The sequence below is a fragment of the Sylvia atricapilla genome, chromosome 11, assembly GCF_009819655.1.
Source record: "Sylvia atricapilla isolate bSylAtr1 chromosome 11, bSylAtr1.pri, whole genome shotgun sequence".
Taxonomy (NCBI): domain Eukaryota; kingdom Metazoa; phylum Chordata; class Aves; order Passeriformes; family Sylviidae; genus Sylvia; species Sylvia atricapilla.
In genome coordinates, this window is record NC_089150.1 from 21,718,988 (window position 1) to 21,739,738 (window position 20,751).

At 40.6% G+C, this 20,751-nt stretch overlaps 1 protein-coding gene across 2 annotated transcripts; it reads right to left on the reverse strand.

Annotated features, from left to right (window-relative positions):
• Positions 1-270: 270 nt before the first annotated feature.
• Positions 271-20,551, reverse strand: SHISA5 (shisa family member 5). 2 transcript variants are annotated; one of them, XM_066327021.1, is made up of 5 exons: positions 20,351-20,551; positions 19,167-19,226; positions 5,782-5,897; positions 5,266-5,481; positions 271-3,338 (listed from the first exon to the last, which is right to left on the reverse strand). In XM_066327021.1, the coding sequence occupies exons 1-5, from the start codon at positions 20,383-20,385 to the stop codon at positions 3,262-3,264; spliced, it is 504 nt and encodes a 167-aa protein (XP_066183118.1). In that variant the 5' UTR covers positions 20,386-20,551; the 3' UTR covers positions 271-3,261. The 2 variants fall into 2 exon arrangements, with proteins under 2 accessions (XP_066183118.1, XP_066183119.1); XM_066327022.1 differs by lacking the exons at positions 19,167-19,226; positions 20,351-20,551 and adding an exon at positions 17,750-17,770.
• Positions 20,552-20,751: the final 200 nt, after the last annotated feature.

The following is a 20,751-nucleotide window of genomic DNA, read 5'->3' on the forward strand; positions in this document are numbered from 1 at the left end:
TTTTAACAGACTTCCTTAGAATCAATCCTTTTGGAGTTGTTTGGCAGCAGCCTGTCAGAGGATCATTCAGGAGCTTACACTGTCCTTCCTTTATGTTGTGACCTGTAATTTTCATAAGGCTTCAGTCTAAAAGTGATATTCATGATACAAGGTGACCTAAAGTACACTCAATAACACAAACTGTCAAACACATGAAGGAAAATGTAGCTTTGCAGATACACCCCTAAATAATACTCAAAATGAGGCTAAAAAAACCAAGTTGACAGAATATATTTCAAACACTGCATTTATTACAAAGGTGCATAGAGTTTATGCCATTTGGTTTGAATACTTGTGTTTAACTTACAAACAACATACAAAGCGAGGTTACAGTATGTAACAAAAGCAACAATGATTATCTAGTGAATTCAGTATTCTACTGTCTTTAATTTCACAAAACATTTCTGAAACAAAGGCACTTACAGAATTAAAAAAAATAAGATCAACGTTTAAAGTCTTATCTCCCTCCCTACACCACTGTGGAGAACAAATGTGATGTGAAAGCAACAGCTACTGGGACTGACACATCAGCTGTGCTTAAACGGAACACTTATGGATCATCTCCATCTTTTCTGTAACCATCCCATTCTCTTCAGTATTTGAAAACAAGCTTCAACAAGGCTGCAGGGCAAGAACCAAATAAAATTTGGCCCTACACCTCCCTCATTGTTAATGATAATTAATGCACTAACAGTAAGAAATTAATCACAATCTGATGAATTGTGAACTGGACCATTTTATCTTCTTTCAGTAAGTTTTGTAACTGAATTAGTAACAGTGCTGCTAAGGCAGTTCCTTGTACATTAATGACTGATCTCCTCACTTCTATATAGTTATCATTTGCACATGTCCACGGAAGCTTTCCTTTGTGTCCATTTTCAGGCTCCTTAACCCTACCCACCCCTCATCTCCCACCACCACACAAAGAGCAGTGACAATTCAGGACCATCTGTTTGGTCTGTACAATTTCCAGCCCAAAACCTCATATTTGGCAATGTCTGTTATTGTTGCCACCTTATGATCCTCCCATCTCCTCAGGGATGATGACTGAGCCATGCCATGAAATTGCAGATTTCCCTCTCACAACCCAAACATGACACTGTGACTGCCAGAGCTGCTCCCTTTGTCACACCAGCTGGGGGACAGGAAAAGCTGGGCACAGTAAAAACCTCAGGAAGCTCCACACTGGATGCTGTACCTGTGCTCTTCCTGGCCTGGCACCACCCAGGCTAACAAAGGTGCTGGAACAATCTCTGCCCTCCTCCATGAATAAACACCAGGGGTAGGATGTGTAGCAACAGATTTATTTCTCCAGTTACTCAGTGTCCTCCTACAGAAACATTCCAGATTTCTAAGGCAAGACTTCCTCCTCCATACAGGAGACACTATCCTTTTTTGGTTCTCCCATGTAACACCTGACAGTGTAATGACATTTTGCCCAATTTCTCAGCTGACAAGGCAGGGAAGAGGAGGAACACACAGACACAGGATACATGGATTCCTGCTCTCTAAGTGCCTCCCAGCACCATTTCATGCTATTAACTTCAACACCCAGAGAGGTGTTAACAGAGGGGCACAGGTTGTCATGAACCCAAATGTAAAAACTTCCAACAAGTTTCTTCTGAAATGCCCTGAAAACTTTTTTTAAAAAAGGAATGGAAATAATCCAGAAATAGACTCAAAAATCAGGAGGAGGAACAAGGCTGCCTTTGACAGCAGCAATTTCCATCCACTCTGTGAGGTAAAACAATATCACCAAACAATAATATACCCTAAATGTAGAAACACAGGACTAAAGGCTCAATGGCCTCTCTAAAAAAGTAAAATCAGTGTAAAAGATATGTTAAAAATATTTCACTGATTATGTCACAGTGATACATGCAAACAACAACCCAGCTCTATGAGGATTAACAACAAATTGCATTTCAATGTCAGAAAAGAGAATTATTGAAGACAGTGAAAAAAACCCCACCTTATCTGTTTGAGAAATAAAAGATTCACAAAGCCTAAAACCCCAGCAGTGTTAAAAGTTGTAAGGATGTCTCAAGGTATTTCATGACTGAAAGCATTACCTTCTTAAAAATACACTACCTGGCTGTGACCAAATCCTTCCTTTCACTCACTTCTCATTCTCTGCTCAGTTTTATAGGAATGCTGAAGACAAAAGGGAGGTTTAATGTCCACTGTGGCCCCTCACCCAACATATTGTTACTCCAATGCAAACTAGATTTATAAAGGTTTCTAATTTTTAGGTTCCTGCCACATACAGTTTCCACTAGAGACAGAGCAAAAACCCTGAGCATCTGAAAACCCCAATCTTCTGCTAACATTCCATCTTTCCTGTAAAATAAATTCCTTTTCTGTGATGAGGCAGGACTAAATACTGCCAAGGTACCTCTGCTTAATATGTGATAAAGGGGTGATTTTAATTCCAAACTCATCAACAACAGATGGCTGAAGTAAGCTTGTCCAATACTACCTGAAGAAGAAATACTCGTACAATAATTTTTATGAAGAATTTTCAGGGTTTCAGCTTTTGATCTATTTGGTCCATTAAGTGGAAGAGACTCTGCTAATGTCTAGCTACAACACTCAGTGGAGGCACAGTTTATAAACCTTAAAATTGGGACAGAAAAGAAGAAAATAATAAACTTGTGCTATCTAGAGCAAGCTCAAATGCAATTAAACATGGTTTATTATCCCTTACCAAAGGTAAATGTATTGCAAAAATTCCCTTTTGAATGGTAAATCAAATGCATTAAATGGTAGCTTACCTAACAATAGTAGCTTCAAAACAGGCAGAACTTATGTAACATGTATTAGGTAGTTTCTTAGAGGTTAAGTTTCTACATTTTAATACTGTGCAAAAGATTGCTACAGCTTTGGGTATTTGACAATGCTCATATTAGACCATTTCTCTCAAAATTATTGCACAGCAAATAGTATTGTGGTTCTGTATTTCTGAAATGCTCCTTCTTCACATTTCTCTCATTGTATCTAGAGCAAAATCTCTTTTTGTATTTGCTGAGGTATAAATTAACTTCTGCAAGAAAAATACTCCTTCCTTGAAGCATTAAAAATAAGAAGATACTGAATTGATTTGTACTCTACTTAGACAAAAGATTGTTGTCTTCCAGAAAAATATAGTACAGGTGCATGGTGTAAACAGAACAAATTACATTTTGAAAAGCTTTGTATGCTGAAGCACAGTCGAAGAGCTTTTCAATAGGTGGGCTTCTGAGGATCCATGTAAGCAGGGTTGTAAGGTGGCTGCGTGGGGTAAGGGGCTCCAGCACCAGCTGCAAAAGCAAAACACATGAAAAAACAGATTTGTAAAACGTACATTCTGAATTCCACATATAATATGGCAATTTCTGTTTGGAGCACATATTAAGAGGTTCAACTTAGCCAGCACCTTAATTTGACTTGAAAACAGCTTGTGCTCACTCATAAAACATCTGCATTTCAGAAGTAAGATCACAAAAACCTTTGTTCTTGTTGGCTTTGGGGCTTATTTGATGCTGAGTGTACATGAGTAGCCTTCAGGGAAGAACCTAGTCTAAAAAAAAGGAACAGATCTGGCTCAAAAAGAGGCCAGTGGAAATCGGGGGTGCACATAACAAGATAACACATACCTGATAAGTGTGCTGAGGAAAAAAAAACTGGCCAAAAGTAAAAGGACTAGAGAAATAATCTTAGGATTCCTTCAGAAAAAATGCTTTCCTGCTAAGTGTCAAAAATTCATTAAGGAAGTAAAATAAAAGGGAAATAGTATCCCACCACTACTGAACACATGAAAGACTTTGACTTGTCTATCAGATGTGTATCATTTGAAAGAGATCATTATTTTCTACTCTTCTAGAGTAGATGCCACTCAAGTGGCATCTTCATTTTCAGCTCTGTCAAACAGCAGAAGTTTCAGCTGCAACATGGAAAGTGCTTTGGTATGTTCCCAGGGAAAAAAAAAAAAAAAACAAAAACAAAAGCCCAACAAAAAACAACTGTTTTAAAAACTAACAAACCAGCATCAGCCTGAGAAACCAGAGAGCAAGAGAAGTGAAATGACTAATTTATTGGCTCCCTCACATGAAAAAGATGAAGCCAAAGCACTTTGGCATAATCCTGTAAAGTCCACAACTTCTTTGGCATTTATGACAGAAAAATAGAGTCAACACTGCCAAGTCAGTGTTTTTACATGTGGGGCTGGTTTGCATATTATTAGTGTACAATTTCTAACTGCATGCAAATCTTTCACACCATGAAAAGCCATTTTTTATTGGCGGTGTCCTGACAGTTACTTTCTAAGGGCATTATTCACTAGTCAGGACTATGTTACTTAAAAGGGTGAATAGTGAGGTTTGCAAGAGGGCTGGAAGATCCTACAGGTAACAGCCTAGTTTTGGCCCCTCTGAGCAGTCTGGAGCCAATTGTTCAGAGAATAGCTATTTCCAGCAGAAGTGGGAATTAGTCATTGCAACAATAAAGCTGTACGAAAACAATGCTGTGAAGAAGGAAAGCTGAAGAAAAAAGATTCTGATAATTCTAACTGCAAGCTGTCAACAGACTTCTCCTTCCAATCCTTTTGTCATGGGCAGGGAAACCTTCCATGAGACCAGGTTGTTCAGAGCTCCATCCAAACTGGCCTTGGACACTTATAGAGATGTGTCTATATCTTCTCTGGCCAACTTGTGCCAGGGTCTCACAAACCTCACAATAAATAATTTTTTCCTAATAACTAATCAAAATTTGCTGTCTTTTAGTTTTAATCCATTCCCCCTTGTCCTGTCACTATATGCCCTTTATAGAATAGAGCTAGCAAGTATTAAATTAGAAAGGGAACGTGGAAACATCCAACTCATGTATATATAAATATATATATATATATATATATGTATATGTTAAGTGGCTTTGATTTTAATATTAAATGTCAACTGAATTAGTAAAATGTTCTACTGGATCTGCTGACAGCCCCATACATTACCAAACTTTGCTAGTACAGCCCTAGCTCACACCTCCTCTAACAATGCTTAACACAGAAACAGTGACAGAGACATTTCCACCAGGGTGAATAACAGCACCCACCATGACTTGAGTTTTATGTAATTTGTTTACGTTTTTATTAACATAGTCATAGAAAATAATAAATCTAAATAACACCAGATTTTCTCCAGAGCAACCGTTTCTGTAGCTGTTTAGGAGACAAAGAAGCACTTGGTGCTGCCTTACCTGCCACAGTCTCATGGTAAGCTGGGGGTCCTGCTGGCTGCATGGGGTAAGGGGGAGGGTATTGTGCAGGGTATGGAGCCACAGGCATCCCTGGCTGGGGCTGGACAGGCATAGGCTGGTAGCCTTGGTATGGAGCTGCTGGGTAGCTGGGTGGCACCGCTGGTTGTTGGGGATATGCAGAGTGAACCACCGTGGTGGTGGCAGTGGTCACCACAGCTACAGGCAAGGAAAAGGAACACGGTTAGTACTGGTGGTCCCTAAACAAAAACCCCAAGCAATTCCCAGACAAACATGTGGCAGGGAGGGAAGAGAACTTTTAAATGCTCAGAAAATATTTCAAAACATCTCTCTGCAACTTCACATTCTGAAGTGGCTAAAATGCTTATTTTTAATATCTAGGTATTGCAACTTCTGAGCCGAGTACTTTCACCTCTTATAGGAACACAGTTTTTCAGGAGGGATTAAAAAAATCCTCCTCAAAGATGTGAAAAAGAAAATCAATCTAGAGCTACTTACGCCGTGGTCTTCGACATGCTTTGTACAGACAGCAACAGGAACAGGTGAGGCACAGAATAATAGTAATGACAATCACTGCAAAAACAGAAACTCCAATGGCAATAAGGGTTCCAAAACTGCAACAGAGAGACCACCAGAACAGGTAAGAATGACTCCTCAACCAAACCTGCAGCAAACACATTGCTCCACCTCCAATCTCTCAGTACTTACTGGACTAAGAAACAACTGTGCAAAGCAGTGCTGTAGGAGGTCAGGTCTGCTAAGCCAGGGGAAGCTGAACCAACCCTGACAAGAGGTCTTTGGTCCCTCTCATTTTTGTCTGACTGTGTTGTTGTTTTAGTGAACACATGGCAGAGCTTGCCCACAATGAAGCATCCCAGCTTTTGGGGTGACAGCAAGTTCTGCCCACATTCCCTAAGACCTCCCAGTCCGAAATGCAAGACAATCTCAGCACTGAACAGCTTTTCGGCAGGTTCCTTGGCATCTCTAAACAGGTATTTTAGAATCCATGTTTCAGTTAAGAAGAACTGGAATTCTATCTTTACTGCAACAGCAAGTATGCCAGGCTACACTGTGGGATACAGAAACACTGCCTGAAACTACCAAATTTATTATGGGAAGACCAGAGATTACAACAGCTTTGACTTCTGTGATGAGCACCAAATGATGGAGGCAGACAAACCCAGTTACCTCTGGAAGTTTTACAAGTTCTATTTATCACACAGGGGAGAAAAGGAATCACAGTGAAGCCAGTGACAATTCCCTTTAAAGTGCTAAGTGAAATGATCTGCTTCCTACTGTGTGAAATCAATAAAGCCCATCTTCCACGGAAGCCAAAGTCTCCAGCACTCACTACTTAAAAAACACACCATGCATCAGTTTTGTGAACAATTGCAGGAAGTCAGTTTTAACGAACAACCAGCTCTATAATAATGACCAGAGAGCCAGTTTTGTATCCATCCTGTTTTTGCCTGTTGGTAGAGATTTTGGCTAGAGCTCTCTTTGTTTTTTCCCTCCTCAGTTTCCTGTAAACAGCTTTAAACAAAATGACACATCTCCATAGCATCCAGCAATTTTCACTTGGCTACCAAACATTCACCAAATGTGAAAATTGGATTTGAGTATCAGTGACACTGTAAGGTTAAATGACTCACAAGAAGTGCAAAATGCTTTATCTCTAGCTCAAATTTAAAAGACCTCTTCTCGGTGTCTTCTAGAGCAACTTAACCCTTAGTAAGCTAAGCACTGACAGAACACAAGCACTGACAAATAAAAAAGGCTCAATTTAAAATGCATTCTTTCCTTAAGAGAGGTTGCATCAATTTTATTCTGTTTCTGCAAAAACTAGAAGAAAAAGCTTGGGTCAAATCTCCTTCAAAACAATGATTTTATGAAACTGTATCTGACATGAGCACTGATTTTGTGAAGCACTAAATACAGCACTATGGATGCAACCATGAAGTACTGAATGGGATACTGTGGATTGCCCACATGTACTACAACTGAGTATCTACATGTAAAACAGGAAACTGAAACTGCTGCAGCCTCCTGAGGTCACAGGAACCATGTCAGAAACGCTGCCAGGAAAACAAATGGATTACTGCAACACAACCACAGGATGTAAAGGTGAAAATAATGTGTTGAGGAACACCTGCATGCTTTGCCCCATTTATTTGCACCCTTACAGAATATTTTTGAGATGCTGACCTAAACATGCACTCCTAAACACCCAGCTTTTAAATGCCCTCATCCTCATGAGCATTAGCTTCACTTGAGCACAGCAAGTTCACAGCCACCTCATCACTATCCAAACAATCCAATTTCTTTCAAGCTTAAAAAGCAAAATACAAATGTGATTTCAAAAGAGGAAGAAAACAGAGAGAACCGCACTCAACGGATTTGTACGCTGAATTACACATCCTGATTCCAATGTTCACAAGAAACAGCAAGAACACTTGTGACAAACTACAGACACCTTCAGAAACTGCAGGACAAGAAATGTCAACTGCAACTTCTGATACTTGTGGGGCAGCCAACAGATTTTTCTTTCCTCTTGTTTCCACTGCTGGATCAACCCTGAAAGAGCTCTCTCACTAGGGAAGTTGACATTACTTCCATTACACACAGTTACTCTCCACCATTAGCAGAGAAAAAGTAAAGGAGTCTTCTAGGTTCTTCCTCAGGCTTTTACCCCAGTAAAGGAAAACCAGCTTTTTTTCTAGTGAACTATGCTATGGAAAGGAATTCTTGTGTCAAGGAAAGAGATTACAGCTGACAAACACAGCTAAAATTCTTCACTTGTACAGACAATGAACTTCTTGAACTTTAGCAAAGGCTGGGCAGAATTAAAGATATCAGAAAAATTGAAATAAAGTGGAAAATTATGTACTCATTGTAAATTACCAAGTACAGCAGGAAACTGGCACAGCCTCCTTATCTTTCACAACTAAATTAATTTCTGATATGAAGAGAGAAAGCAGACAAGTCTATCTGCAGCCAAGCTGGCCATCAACAGATAAAAACACTGACCATAGGCTCCATTTGTTTATTTTTTAATAAAGCCTTCTGCTCAATGAAACAGGTATCTCATATTTGCTACCTCTAATAAGGAAAGCAACAAAAGCAAAGCTAAAAAAAAAACAACACACCATGTCCTCATCTTCACCACGTTAAGAGACATCCTGTGCATTTGGATCACTTTTATCATTGGCAAAATGACACAACCACGACACAAGGACATTTTGCATCCATCTTTTGAAGAGTTAAATGGAGACACGTTTGAAGTGCAGGTGTGTCAGGTGTACACATTAGAGTTCTGTGCTTGTGTGTGCAAACACTGGGACCCAGTCCTACCCACTGAAACACTGATTGCTGCAGACCAAAATGATGAGCTTTCAGAGGCAACCCAGTAAAATAAGTAAAATAACAGAGAGGAGTTAGCTCTTCTCACAGTTCTTTAAGGAGTGTAACAACCGATTACTGGCAGGCATTTTTATCATCTACTTCACAGCAGGTAATTTTTCTGCCAGTGCTTGGGTTCTTGCAGGCTAATCTCTTAGAACAGCACAATGTAAGGAGACATGTACAGAAAAAACAGTAAACGCTGTGAACTTGTAATTCATGTCATCAACACTCTCTTTCAACAATGGAGTTCTTCAAAAAGAATTTTTTTCCTAAGTATTTTTATTGACCATTACAATTAGCAATACTTTTGGAATTTCTGCATGGTCAGTCACTACCTTACTGAAATAATGTCTTTTTACTGCCCAAGGAGTACTGAGCACTTCTTGAGCATTTAAGTGATATCTCACTACTGAAAAAGGTGCAGGAAGGCTGCCACTAAAGGATGACAGTCAAGTGAAGTCAGAATGGTGCTCAACATACTTTACTCAGTGAACCTTCTAAGCTTCAGAAGACAAGACATTCCACACACTGTATAATAAAGACTCTTGCAGTGTGCTAACTCCCTTCTTAGACAAAAAAGTGCTTCATTTGATTGCTTTCACCTGATGAATCTGCCTAAAGGGCTCTAAAATATTTGGGAAAAGCCATATTTGCTTTTAATTATAATTTAATTACTGTTAGCATTGTACATAAATGAGAAACGTGAGGGATTGCTGCTTACAGATTCTTCCCCCGAATGGTTAAGCATGAGAAAGCAAAAGCCAACCAAAACTGAAAGCACACCTGACCCCTGCATTCTTCAAACAAACGTCAGAGTGCAGGAATCAGCGTGACCACAGCACCAGCCCAGAGTGCTCTGCTGGCGTCAGTCACAATTCAGGTTTCCAGACTCCCACATTATATATACCATAGTCTAAATAAAGCACACCCAGTTATAAACAGCTTGAGCTCCTTCACTGACATTTCCTCCTCCTTTCTCTTCACAGAACAGTGAACTTTTGCCAATGATTTCATAAAAAACAAAATCAAATGTAACAGCAGTTTTACTGCAGCAAGGACAAACTGCAACTTCTCACAAAATGTACAGGAAAGCGAATATGGAGAGTTTACTCCATTTAGTAAAACTGGAGAGATAACATCCCACCCTTTCCTACCACCACCTCTCTCCTGCCTTGCCCCACCTCCACTTCTACCCATATCCTTCTGAGCTTTGGAAACACTGAAGTGTATGTGTAATGAGAATGTCTCACAGACTCACCTTTAAAGCTAATTATTACTCACCTTTTAAGTCAAATTATTCAAAATATCTATCAGCTCACATAAAGGGAATTATTTCCCTATTTCACCCCTTTCAGGACTGAATGAGATGCAATGGGCATATTAAAATGTGAGAACCAAGCCCAGGATCTAAATAATACTATTTGTAGAAGGTAATTCTCAAGGCAGTTGTTCATGTTGGAGATCTCGATCTTGAACCATCAAGTCGAAAAAAAAAGTAGAGTTTATTTAAACATTTTCAAATATCAAAGTTTTGATTCCAGCAATGTATTTTTAACTCTTCTTAATAGTTTGAATCACTTAAGTCAGTGACATTTTGTAAGCTGATACATATCTATGCCTTCATGTGAATAGGACACACCAAAAATTTTGTCTTAAAACAGGAAAAAATATCCAAATGAGCAATGAGACCACCTAGTTACGAAAAATTAGTTTAAGCAGCCTTTTTATCGTGCAAGTTTTAATTTAGTCCAAGATTTGTTCCATGCTTTGAGAAACGCATTGGCAAGGTTCTTTTCAAAAGCACTGCTGCTTTTAAAAACAAACATTTACAAATAGTGAGTTATGGCTGTAACATGGGGTGGTCTGGAAAGCCTTCAAAAGATAATTTAGGCCATTCCTAAAAGTAAAATAAAATATTGAGTATATGTATATCGTTCCTTATTGCTTCAGAAAAGGACCCAGTTCCCAGAAATGTGATTAAATGGTAAATATCCACATTTGGCCTGACTCAGCTGTTAGGGCATGACCAAACAAGTCCCCAGAGAGAGATGCTTAAACATCTTTGTCACAGCCATACAATGCCAGACACTGACTCTAAAGTTTAGCAAGAAAATAATAAATTACTTTTTTAAAAAATCAATATGAATTCCCAAGAGCCTTTCAGAGGGATTAATTTTTAGAACTTTACTAACAAGACACTTCCTCAGTTTAATGTTTTAGCATAAAAACTCAAAACATCAGAACCACTTTCCTAAAGATTAAACAAAAAATAATATACTATTACTCAGAAAGCAAACTCACAGGAAAACATTAGCCTGATTTTAACACTTACAAGAGTAACCAGCCTATTTTAACACAGCCAGGAGCCTCAGCACAAGCAGACAATCAAAATGTACACCACAGTTAAGCTTTCTAGTCCAGGTGCAATCACAGTAATTGCTGGTACAGCCCTGGCCACCTCCCCAAAACAGGATCTCTACATGATCAGGAAGTCTCCAAGTGATTCTTGTGGTAGGCAATAGGCAGCCTAAGACTCAGACTGTGCAGCATTTCAGGTTTCAATTTTACAAAGTCTTGGTTGTTTCATCAGACTGGCAGGTTTGAGTAACTGCAAAGTCATTTCACGGGCTCTGCAATGCAGTGAAGTGTGGATTGGAATTGTGATGTCTGGTGTTTCAGACAAATGTTAACTCAGTTAGCACTTCAGAGTGTCTCTGCTGGGGTTCTGTCCATTTACAGTGCCTTAATGTCATGAAAAGAGTTTCACTTCTTTTTGACTAATGCCTCAGAGCAGCATCAGCTCAAGCCATTACTAACTGCAAATTGCTCTAGCAGGGACAGAGATTAAATGAAAACCCCTAAAACTCAGCACTACTTTCCATAATTCTTTCTGTTTACTTCCAAAAGCAGAGTTTTCAACGGGAGCCCCAGCAAAACAACCCCTCTGTTTACCTGCAGTATAAACAAGCCCTGAGCTACATCCTCCAGATCCCACAGCTGAGCACAGCCTAGGGATCCAGCTCTGGTGTGAGAAACAACCTACAACAACAATAATGTCATGGGAAGCAAGAAACTCTGCAACTGCCAGAGTGCTATAGAAAAGGAGAAGGCAAGAGTCTTTCAGGAGGAAGTTTGCTAAATATGTACTGAATTGAGCCTTTAGCTGTTTGTTCAAAGAGGAATCAGATGTGGATTACTTTAAGCCCAAAATAATAAACTTTCATTTTATACACAAAGACCTACTGGAAATAAGGCTAACTACTATTCTTTAATATAATATTTACATATTTTTTAATTCTCCATTTTTATAAAATAACATGTTTAGCACAACGTGTTCTTAAACAGCCTTTATGAGAAAGTGGCAGGGAGGGAACTTCCTGGAGTTTGTGGTTTTACTCAGACATCTGACACCCTGATCCAACAGGTTATTATGGAATATGTATACAAGCATCTCTTCTTGGTCCACAAAGAGTGCACTTGTATTAAATACGTCTATTTATATAAATCCCTTTCTCACACAAACTAAACCCACAATTTTCTGGTGAAGTTTGCCAAGAAATCTATTATTGTACACTTTGTAGACAACTGAGAGGAATTGCTATACGTAACTGGTACATTAAAATATGCACATAACAAGGAGAAAAGTCAAGGCTGAAGTCAAGAGACTGAAGTCTTTCATCAGCAGTGCAAGAATTAACACTGCAGCTTCATTCAGGCCCTCAGATAATTTTAAGTCCATTGGACCCTCAGCATATAAACTGTCCTTAAACACAATTAAAAGCATTTGCTTCTTCAAGTGGTAAATAAATTTTACATGTTCCTTTAGTGGCAAAAAGAATGGAGATTCATTACAGATATTTAAGGCAAAAAGCATGAGTCAGTTCCCTTCCTACCACCCACTTCAAGGACACAGGATGTTAGCCCCCCCCCCCCAAATTCAAATTTGGCAAAGGGAAGGATTTTTCTTAGATACTTAACTGAATTAACAGAACAAGTTTAACTGGGGGGAAAAAACCCAACACAACTAAGTTGGGTTGTTTTGTTGTTAACAACAACAAAAATTCCCTACAAAAACTGCAATATTATGAATTTGTTACTGCCAATACCATACTAATTCTAGAAAGCAGATTTAAGCAACTAATTAGAAACTAACTTGGCCAAAGAATTAAAGCATTTTTTTTTCCTGGCAAATTGAAACCTGGTGTATGACTTGTCAAACACACTGAAACTGCAGTAAAAGGAAGTTTGGACTAGGTTACATCCACCTGCTCTGCCTGCCTTATAACCCAGCTTTTATAGGAAACCTTTTCTCTCCCCACATTACTCATAAATCATCACACATGTTAAATTTCCAATCACTGTGTACAGGCATGAGCAAAGTTTAAATTACATAAACTAATTATCCTGTACTACTATGAACTGACATCCTGCCCCACATTCCCCTTCTCTTCTGGAATATTATTCATCCAGCACAACAAGGATCATCAAGGAAAATCTAACACTGTACAAATGAGAACAGATCTCTGCAGCAGAGGTGACATCTGCCCAACCACTACTTATTTTAAATGGCATTGATTATTAACAGAACATGCACCAAAAGAGTCACAAGAGTGACTCTGATGACTAGTTCCTTTCACAACCTAAAAAAAAAAAAAAGAGGTATTCAAGTTTACCTTTTGGTAGAATTGAGAGCCAGAGATCATGCTAATAAAAGCAAAGGTGTATCACATCAAAAATGAACGGTATAAATTGTTTTGAATACAAAGATTTTGTCAAAAGGCCAATCTCTACACAACTGGTAATACAAAAATTAAACTACTTTGTTCATTTCACTGAATACCCTACAGCTGCAATTTTAAAAGGCTGGGCAATGAGGGTATTCTCCTCCTCCCATAAGACATCTAGAAACGCAATCTGTGGCAAATATATCCCGCTACACCTCAAGCCATGGCTTTTTTTATGGCAGTATATGAAAAAGCAGAGTTGGAGCTACCTTTGGAACCCACATGCTCAACTTTTTACAGATCCTAATAAATAGCCATCATGGTCTTTTGAGCATGTTTTTGAAGGATTCTCTGTTTCTTGGGCTATATAATCCTTCTCTGAGGGTTACCCTACCTGCAACCACTTCCACAAGCTCTCTCCAAAGTCAACTTGTATGTGAAAATTTTACTGTTTTCAGAGTTACACAGAGGCACAGCAAAACCCACAGCTACAGGGAACACTACCCTGGTAGGTACCAACAGTCAATGAAGCACTGAGCCACAGGAAAATTAACCCCTGAATGAAATCCAAGTGATCAATCTTGCTGTGTATTTGTATTCTCAGGCCAGGCTGCCCTGTTTGTTGCTGTGACACAGCTCTCTGTGGTTAGCAGAGCACACTAACCCAGCCACGCACATCTGACTCTTGCGCCACAGCAGCATTTTTCAATCTCTCTTTCGTTTCCTCGCTTCTGAGGAAACGAAACCTAAGTGCCTATAGCAGCAGACACCACAACTCATAACTCTCTGCCACCTTCAAGCACCTTCTTCACCAAGAACACAGTGAACACAAACCCAAGCTCCCTGCAGTGCAAGTTACCACTGGTAATTGTGAAAGCTGATGTTTACTCTTCAGGCTGGTAAAAAGCATAGGACACTTTTTAAAGTAGCTTCAAATTCAAGTCTCAGCTGTTTCCAGGCAAGAAGCTTACATTCCTTGGTGAGATTAGCCTGTGCCTGAACACAAGCCTCACAGAACAGGATGTATGCAGTTTAACTCCTTTATTACAGAAAATTCCAAGGACCAGCACTGGAGAAGAAATCCCATGCTCATTAAACAGAGACTGCTTACATTTCTAGAAGCTTTTTTCCAATTTTCATGGAGTCTTCCCTCTGGAAACATTCCACAGCCACCTGGACACATTCCTGTGTAACCTGCCCCAGGTGACCCTGCCTTGGAGGAAGTAGAACTAGATGATCTTCAGGCATTCCCTTCCAATGTTAACAATTCTGTGATTTTGTAATTATTTTCACAATTTACCTTCTTATCTGGCAACCTATTACAGATCCTCGAGTATCCAAACAGACCAGCAAGTGTCACTGATAGTGACAGCAGGGGAGGAGAAATGAGGCATAGTTCAATATCCCAGTATTTTTTACTTTGTCTGTGGAGAAAATATGGGCTTGAAAATATCTAAACCAGAAAAAAAAAATCAGGATAATCATATCTTAACCATATCATATCACTGTTAGAAATATGCTGGTTTTGACAGGTTAGCCTGTAGCAGCCTATTGCAGATGCCACATTTCAGCCAAAGGCAAGCAGAATGACATGGATTTTCTCCATATCACAAAAGGACAAGGAAGCCACAGAACTACACATGGCTCAAACCCAAAAAGAGCACATCCTCATCCAACAAGGCTGGTCTGTCTCTGCTGGCCAAAGCTTCCCAGGAAGATGGACATTCTGCCTCCCCCTTCTCCTAAGGAGGAAGAGCCTTGCCTCAAGCATTATTGTACCTGTTACACAATCTGCTGTAACTTACAGGCAGGAATTAATTCAGAAACAGAGCCCAATTAACTGAGTACACAGGCATGTGAAGTTTTGTTTCCAATTAGAAAGCCCAGTATCAGCTGGCCCAACTACATTACTTTCTTCTGTAACTCTGATACAGATGTTCTGAATAGCTCTACCTCCTTAAACGCTCAAATGCTTCACAATCAGTTGAACTGTGGATATGAGTCATCTAATTTCCTTTTCCAGTAAGGGTCACTATTGGAAAATTGGCATACCAAGGCTAAGTAATCGCATTACCAATGAAAATAAGTTCTGTCCTGATGAATCAGTGCTGTACTTTTTGCAGCTTCTTAAAATAAGAATACTACGTACAGCAGAATGAAAAGAGGAAACCAACTAAATTAACCTTACTGTTCACAATCTATCTTTGAAACCAGAGAAAAGCAGGGAAAAACTCAGCAATCCAATTCAAATGGGGGAAAAATATCCTGAAACACCTTCCAGTAGTAAACTCTTGCCACAATGCATTCACTAGCAGCAGAAATTGGAGAAATCGTTTATGGTCAAGGAAAAATGGTGACAAATTTATCAAGTTCAGCAGTATGAAATCTATGCCTACATCCTGACCTAAACGCTCCACATAATCTTTAAGGACTGATCAACAAAGTAAAAGGCCTGAATCTGAATTAACCCTGACTTAAATACTTTTCCTAGAATGCTTACAAATTCAGCATTCTAGGAAGCAAAATGCTTTCAAGTACTTAAAAGTGCATAATTAAGACACTCCAATGGAGTGTAATTTATTGTCTTTAAAATGTCCAAAGATCACAGGGTATGGACTGCTTGCAATGTGAAACACGCTTAAAAGTACTGCCTGATGTGCATGCCTGCCTCAATAGCACTTGATAACTCAATATGAATACTGACAGACAGTAATATTAAAGCATGATACTAAAAAGAAACCTACTGAAACCTGGTGCTTTGTTTGCACTTCTGCAGAAGACCTCAGAATAAACACAGCAAAAAAGCAAAAGTACAAGCAAACTGGAAATTGCTCAGCCAGGCAAGACAACACAGAACCAACATTCCACAGCAGCCCTTCCCTAACCCTGTCGTTAGAATTAGGGTGTAATTGTGGCAGGACTTCCAAGCAGGGAGAAGAAACAGCCAGATCACAGAGCCCAGTGGCAAGACCACAGGTAGTCTGTATATAGCCCTAGAAAAGGGAACTTCTCTTAAAGACAGGATCTGTGAGCAGTGTGCCAGGGTGGTAACCTGATCTAGAAATCAGCCTGATGCAAGAATGGGGAACTGAACACTTTCTGACCCATAATGCCAGGAAATCATCACCTCATTCTCAAGGGCAGTATCAAAGGTAGTATCTGCAACTCCTAAGAAAGAATAGGGCACTAAAGGAAAATGCCCTTTGTTGCCTCCTGTCATGTTACAAACTGCTCCAAGAGAATGCTTATCTTGTTGCAGATACAAAGAAGTATTCCAACTGACATCAGCCCTTCTCTCTACACAGTGAAGAATTAAACTAGCATAGTCATCAAGAAACAAGGTAAAACTTGTCTTAAAAGAAACTAGCAGGGAGAGAGAGGGTGGAGTTATACCTTGCAGGCAAGGAAGCAGAACAACTTCCAGAAGGAATACAGCTTAGTACTTGGTTAAAAAAGCACAGAAACCTCAACATACACAAGACAAAACATTGGGCACTGTCTGTAACTAAACGAATACCTACTTGGTGTCCCACTGGCCGCAGTCACAGATGGTGCCACCCACTGCAATTGCCAGTACTGGAACACCCTAAATGGGACAGCTCAGTCATAAGTCATTTTGGAAAGTTCTAAGATGTGGTTTTCCTCCAGAGTCATATCCGGGTAGCTTTTCAAGGACAATATTCCTGTGAATAATTACCACCTTTCTAATAAAACTGCCTAACAAGAAGGTAAGTTTGATGTCAAGTCCAGGCCTTTGCACAACAGTAATTTTTCCAAGCTGCAATGTAATTGAAAGGGAAAAGAGAAGTCACCCATCTTCTCAAGCTGAGACATTCATGGTTCTCTTTTTAAACATTCCATAGCTGAAAACACAGGTAATTAAAACAATTTGACTGCTCCTTCCTAAATTCCTATCATTTACAAAGAGCAAGCCCTGACTTCAAGCTAAGGCTCTCACCTGCTGTACTGGAACCACGCATCTGAAAACAGACTATCAGCCTAGCCGAGAAGGAGCATCTCTCCTCCAAAATAAATCCTTTTCCTTGTGGAAGAGACCGAGGCTCCGAGACCAAGACATACCCCCTCCACACCACCACGGCAGTGCCTGTCGCCTTTAGCGCGGCTCCTTCCTCCCCCCACAGGAAAAGATGCGCCTGAATTCAGCCAGCGCGGGGGCTCCACCCGACCCGCGCCCGCCGCTCCCGGGGGCGATGCCGCTCGCACGGCCCCGCTCGCAGCCGGCACCGAGCCCGCTCCGCCGGAGGTACCGGGAAGGCCGGGCGGGCTCCCCCCGCAGCTGCCGGGGCCCCGCCGCCAGCCCCCCGAGCCCCGCCGCTTACCCCATGCTGGCCGCCGCTCGCCCCGCGCCCCGCCCCGCTCCCGTCACGGCGGCACCGCCCCTTAAAGGGGAGCCCCGGCGCCGCGGCCGCCCAAACCTGCACCGAGCACAGCCCCGGAGAACCCGGCCTAAGGACGACACGCAGGTCCTGGAGCGAGTCCAGGGGAAGCCGCGATATTGATAAGAGGGCTGGAGCACCTCCCCTAAGGAGCCAGGCTGGGAGAGTTGGGGCTGTTTAGCCTGGAGAAGACAAGGTTGTGTGGACACCTCAGCACTTTCCAGTCTCTGAAGGGGATCCAGGGAAGCAGAGAGGGGCTCTTTGTCAAGAACTCGAGTGAGAGGACAGGGAGTAATAGGTATAAATTGAAAGAGGGAAAATTTAGGTTGGATATTAGGAAGAAAGTTTTTACTGTGAGGGTGGTGATGCACTAGAAAAAGGTTGACAGTGAAAGCCGTGGATGCCCCAATCCTGGTAGTGTTCAAGGCCAGGTTGGATGGGCCTTTACTAAGTGGGACATGTCCCTGGCCATGGCAAGGGGAGACTGGGAATAGATCATCCTTAATGTCCATTACAACCCTGTAACATTCTGGTGATTAATCCCTGCCCTCTCTTCATCATCTTCTGTATTGTGAAAGACTGACACATTTTTACAGCAGGACTCCTGTCATCACCAATATAGGCTTAAAGGAATTCACTTCTTCCCTAGACTGAAACAGATGGAGAAATACTGATAAAACTAACTGCAAATTGCAAAAGATGCTAGAACACCAAGGAGATACTTCAAACAAAAGCAGATTTTCTTCCAGAGCCACTATGGATTTTCTAAGAGTACAAAGCACAGAGTAATGGCCGTAAACTAAAACAGAAGATGTTCCACCTTATCATGAGGAAGAACTTTGTTTTGTTAAGAATGAGAGTACTGGAAGAGGCTGCCAGGGAGTGCATGGGGGTCTCCCCTCTGGAGACATTCAAATCACACCTGGACACATTCCTGTGTCACCTGCTCCAGGTGACCTTGCCTTGGCAAGAGGATTGGACTGGATCTCCAGAGGCCCCTTCCAACCTCAGCTGTTCTGTGATTCTATGCTAATGCTTCAACCTCCCGTTCAGCAGGGAGGATACATATTATTATACACAGACACTGTTATGATCTAAATAGCAATATCCAGCTTCTTCCTCATGTCTCTCCTTCTTCCAACACATACACAGATTGTGAGTGCTCCACACTCTCAACACACAAATAAGTATTTCTGGTTTTGTGTTCTAGCAGCACAGAATTATGGAATTGTTTAGGCTGGAAAAGACCTTTAGGATCACTGAGTCCAGCTGTTAACTCAGCACTGCCAAGTCCACATGTGCTGATTATACAGTGAACAGCCTCTAGACAAAACCCATTTTAAAAGCGTGCATGGCTTACCTGGGGCTAGGAGAAGCAAAGAAATCATCAGGATCCTCAAAAATCTTTGAGTTGGACATCCTGTAACAAGAGAATTCATCTCAAAAAAATGGAATTTATGACTTATTCAAGTTACCTAGCTAAGTTTCAAGTGTTTATGAAAGGTAATGTACACTAAAAAGAGACATTGTTTATGTTGTTATGCCTGTGATACTAAAAATATGGATTTGACAATTGCCTGACAGCAACATTCCAAGGCAGTTTGGCAAAATTCAAAAACAAATAGACCATACATAGATCTGGAGCAGCTGTGGATAAATGCATTTACTGCATTAGCCCGAAGTAACTAAAGTTAGTCAGTGATTAACAACAAAAATCAACAAAATTAGCTTTTTACTAAGCTCACCTTCACCATTAGCTAAGCTTAGTTTCACCCAGGCAATGCTCTGAAACATCCCTGCTTTAGGGAAGAGAGAGGAGCAAGCAGAGCAATTTGTCCACCAAATGGGGTAATATTTTCATCATCTACATGGAGAAAGCCAAACACCCATTTCTGTTACCTTCAGTCAAACTGAACCAAAGGCAGAACAGAAGTGCATTTCAGTGTCACTCCCTCCTCCACCTGGCTAAAGGATATTTAACAGTCTTTGCTCCCACACTACAACTGCACAATCATCACGGCCACCAAGGACCAGATCTGTACTTTGAAAAAGGCCTCTCATGCCTGGGTAAAGGAGAATAATGCTCACTTTCCCTGTGGAGATGTGGGTGCTCTTCTGTGCTTTACAGAGACAACATCAGGCTCAGGCCAGTGTTTCACTCCAGACATCCTTCAAGCCTGAACCAGGTGCAAGATAAGCAAGTGGCTCAGCTCAAGTTTACGCTCAACCATTATCCACATTATCCTCTCCATGACTACAGTCAGAACTCCACAATAGGTGGTTTTAGAGTGTGTCCTCTCCGCTCCTTTGGAATACCCTTCACTTGGTAACATTTTCCATCTGGAGCAGGTACCAGTGGTACCTATCTGGTGTCCTGGAGCATTCTAAGATGTGAAGTCAAGCTTTCAATAACAAGGACTTTCCACATGATCTAGTGATACTGACAACAACAATCATTTTAACAAACATCAATGCATATTGTATCAGGTCTTGAAGCCCTCCCACCAAGGTAAGAAAAAAAGCACATTAAAGCTTCATCCCAACCAGTTGTTAGACAGCGATTCATGGAGTTCCCTCATTTTCTCGCTGATCTTTAAATCTTCCACAGTGTCTTCTAGATTGGGGATCCTCAGAAAAATTAAACAGAGCGTAAGTATTTGAAAATGATCAAGAAGACACACATCAGTTCATGCATTAATTTATCCAGCTCATTGTTCCCATTTTACAGATAAGTAACAGGCATTAATGTTGAACCCTGATAGAGCCTGACAGAGATATGGAGGAGAAAGGAATTATTTAGGAAGACTTAACGATTAAACTGTGGTTTTGTCATTTGATGACAGAATTATAATGTGTTGTATACATTCTGTTTGCCTCATACCTTTCATTAAGCTGATTGCACTGGAATTTTTGTTCGTCAAATTTTAGGAATACATTAGAGCAGC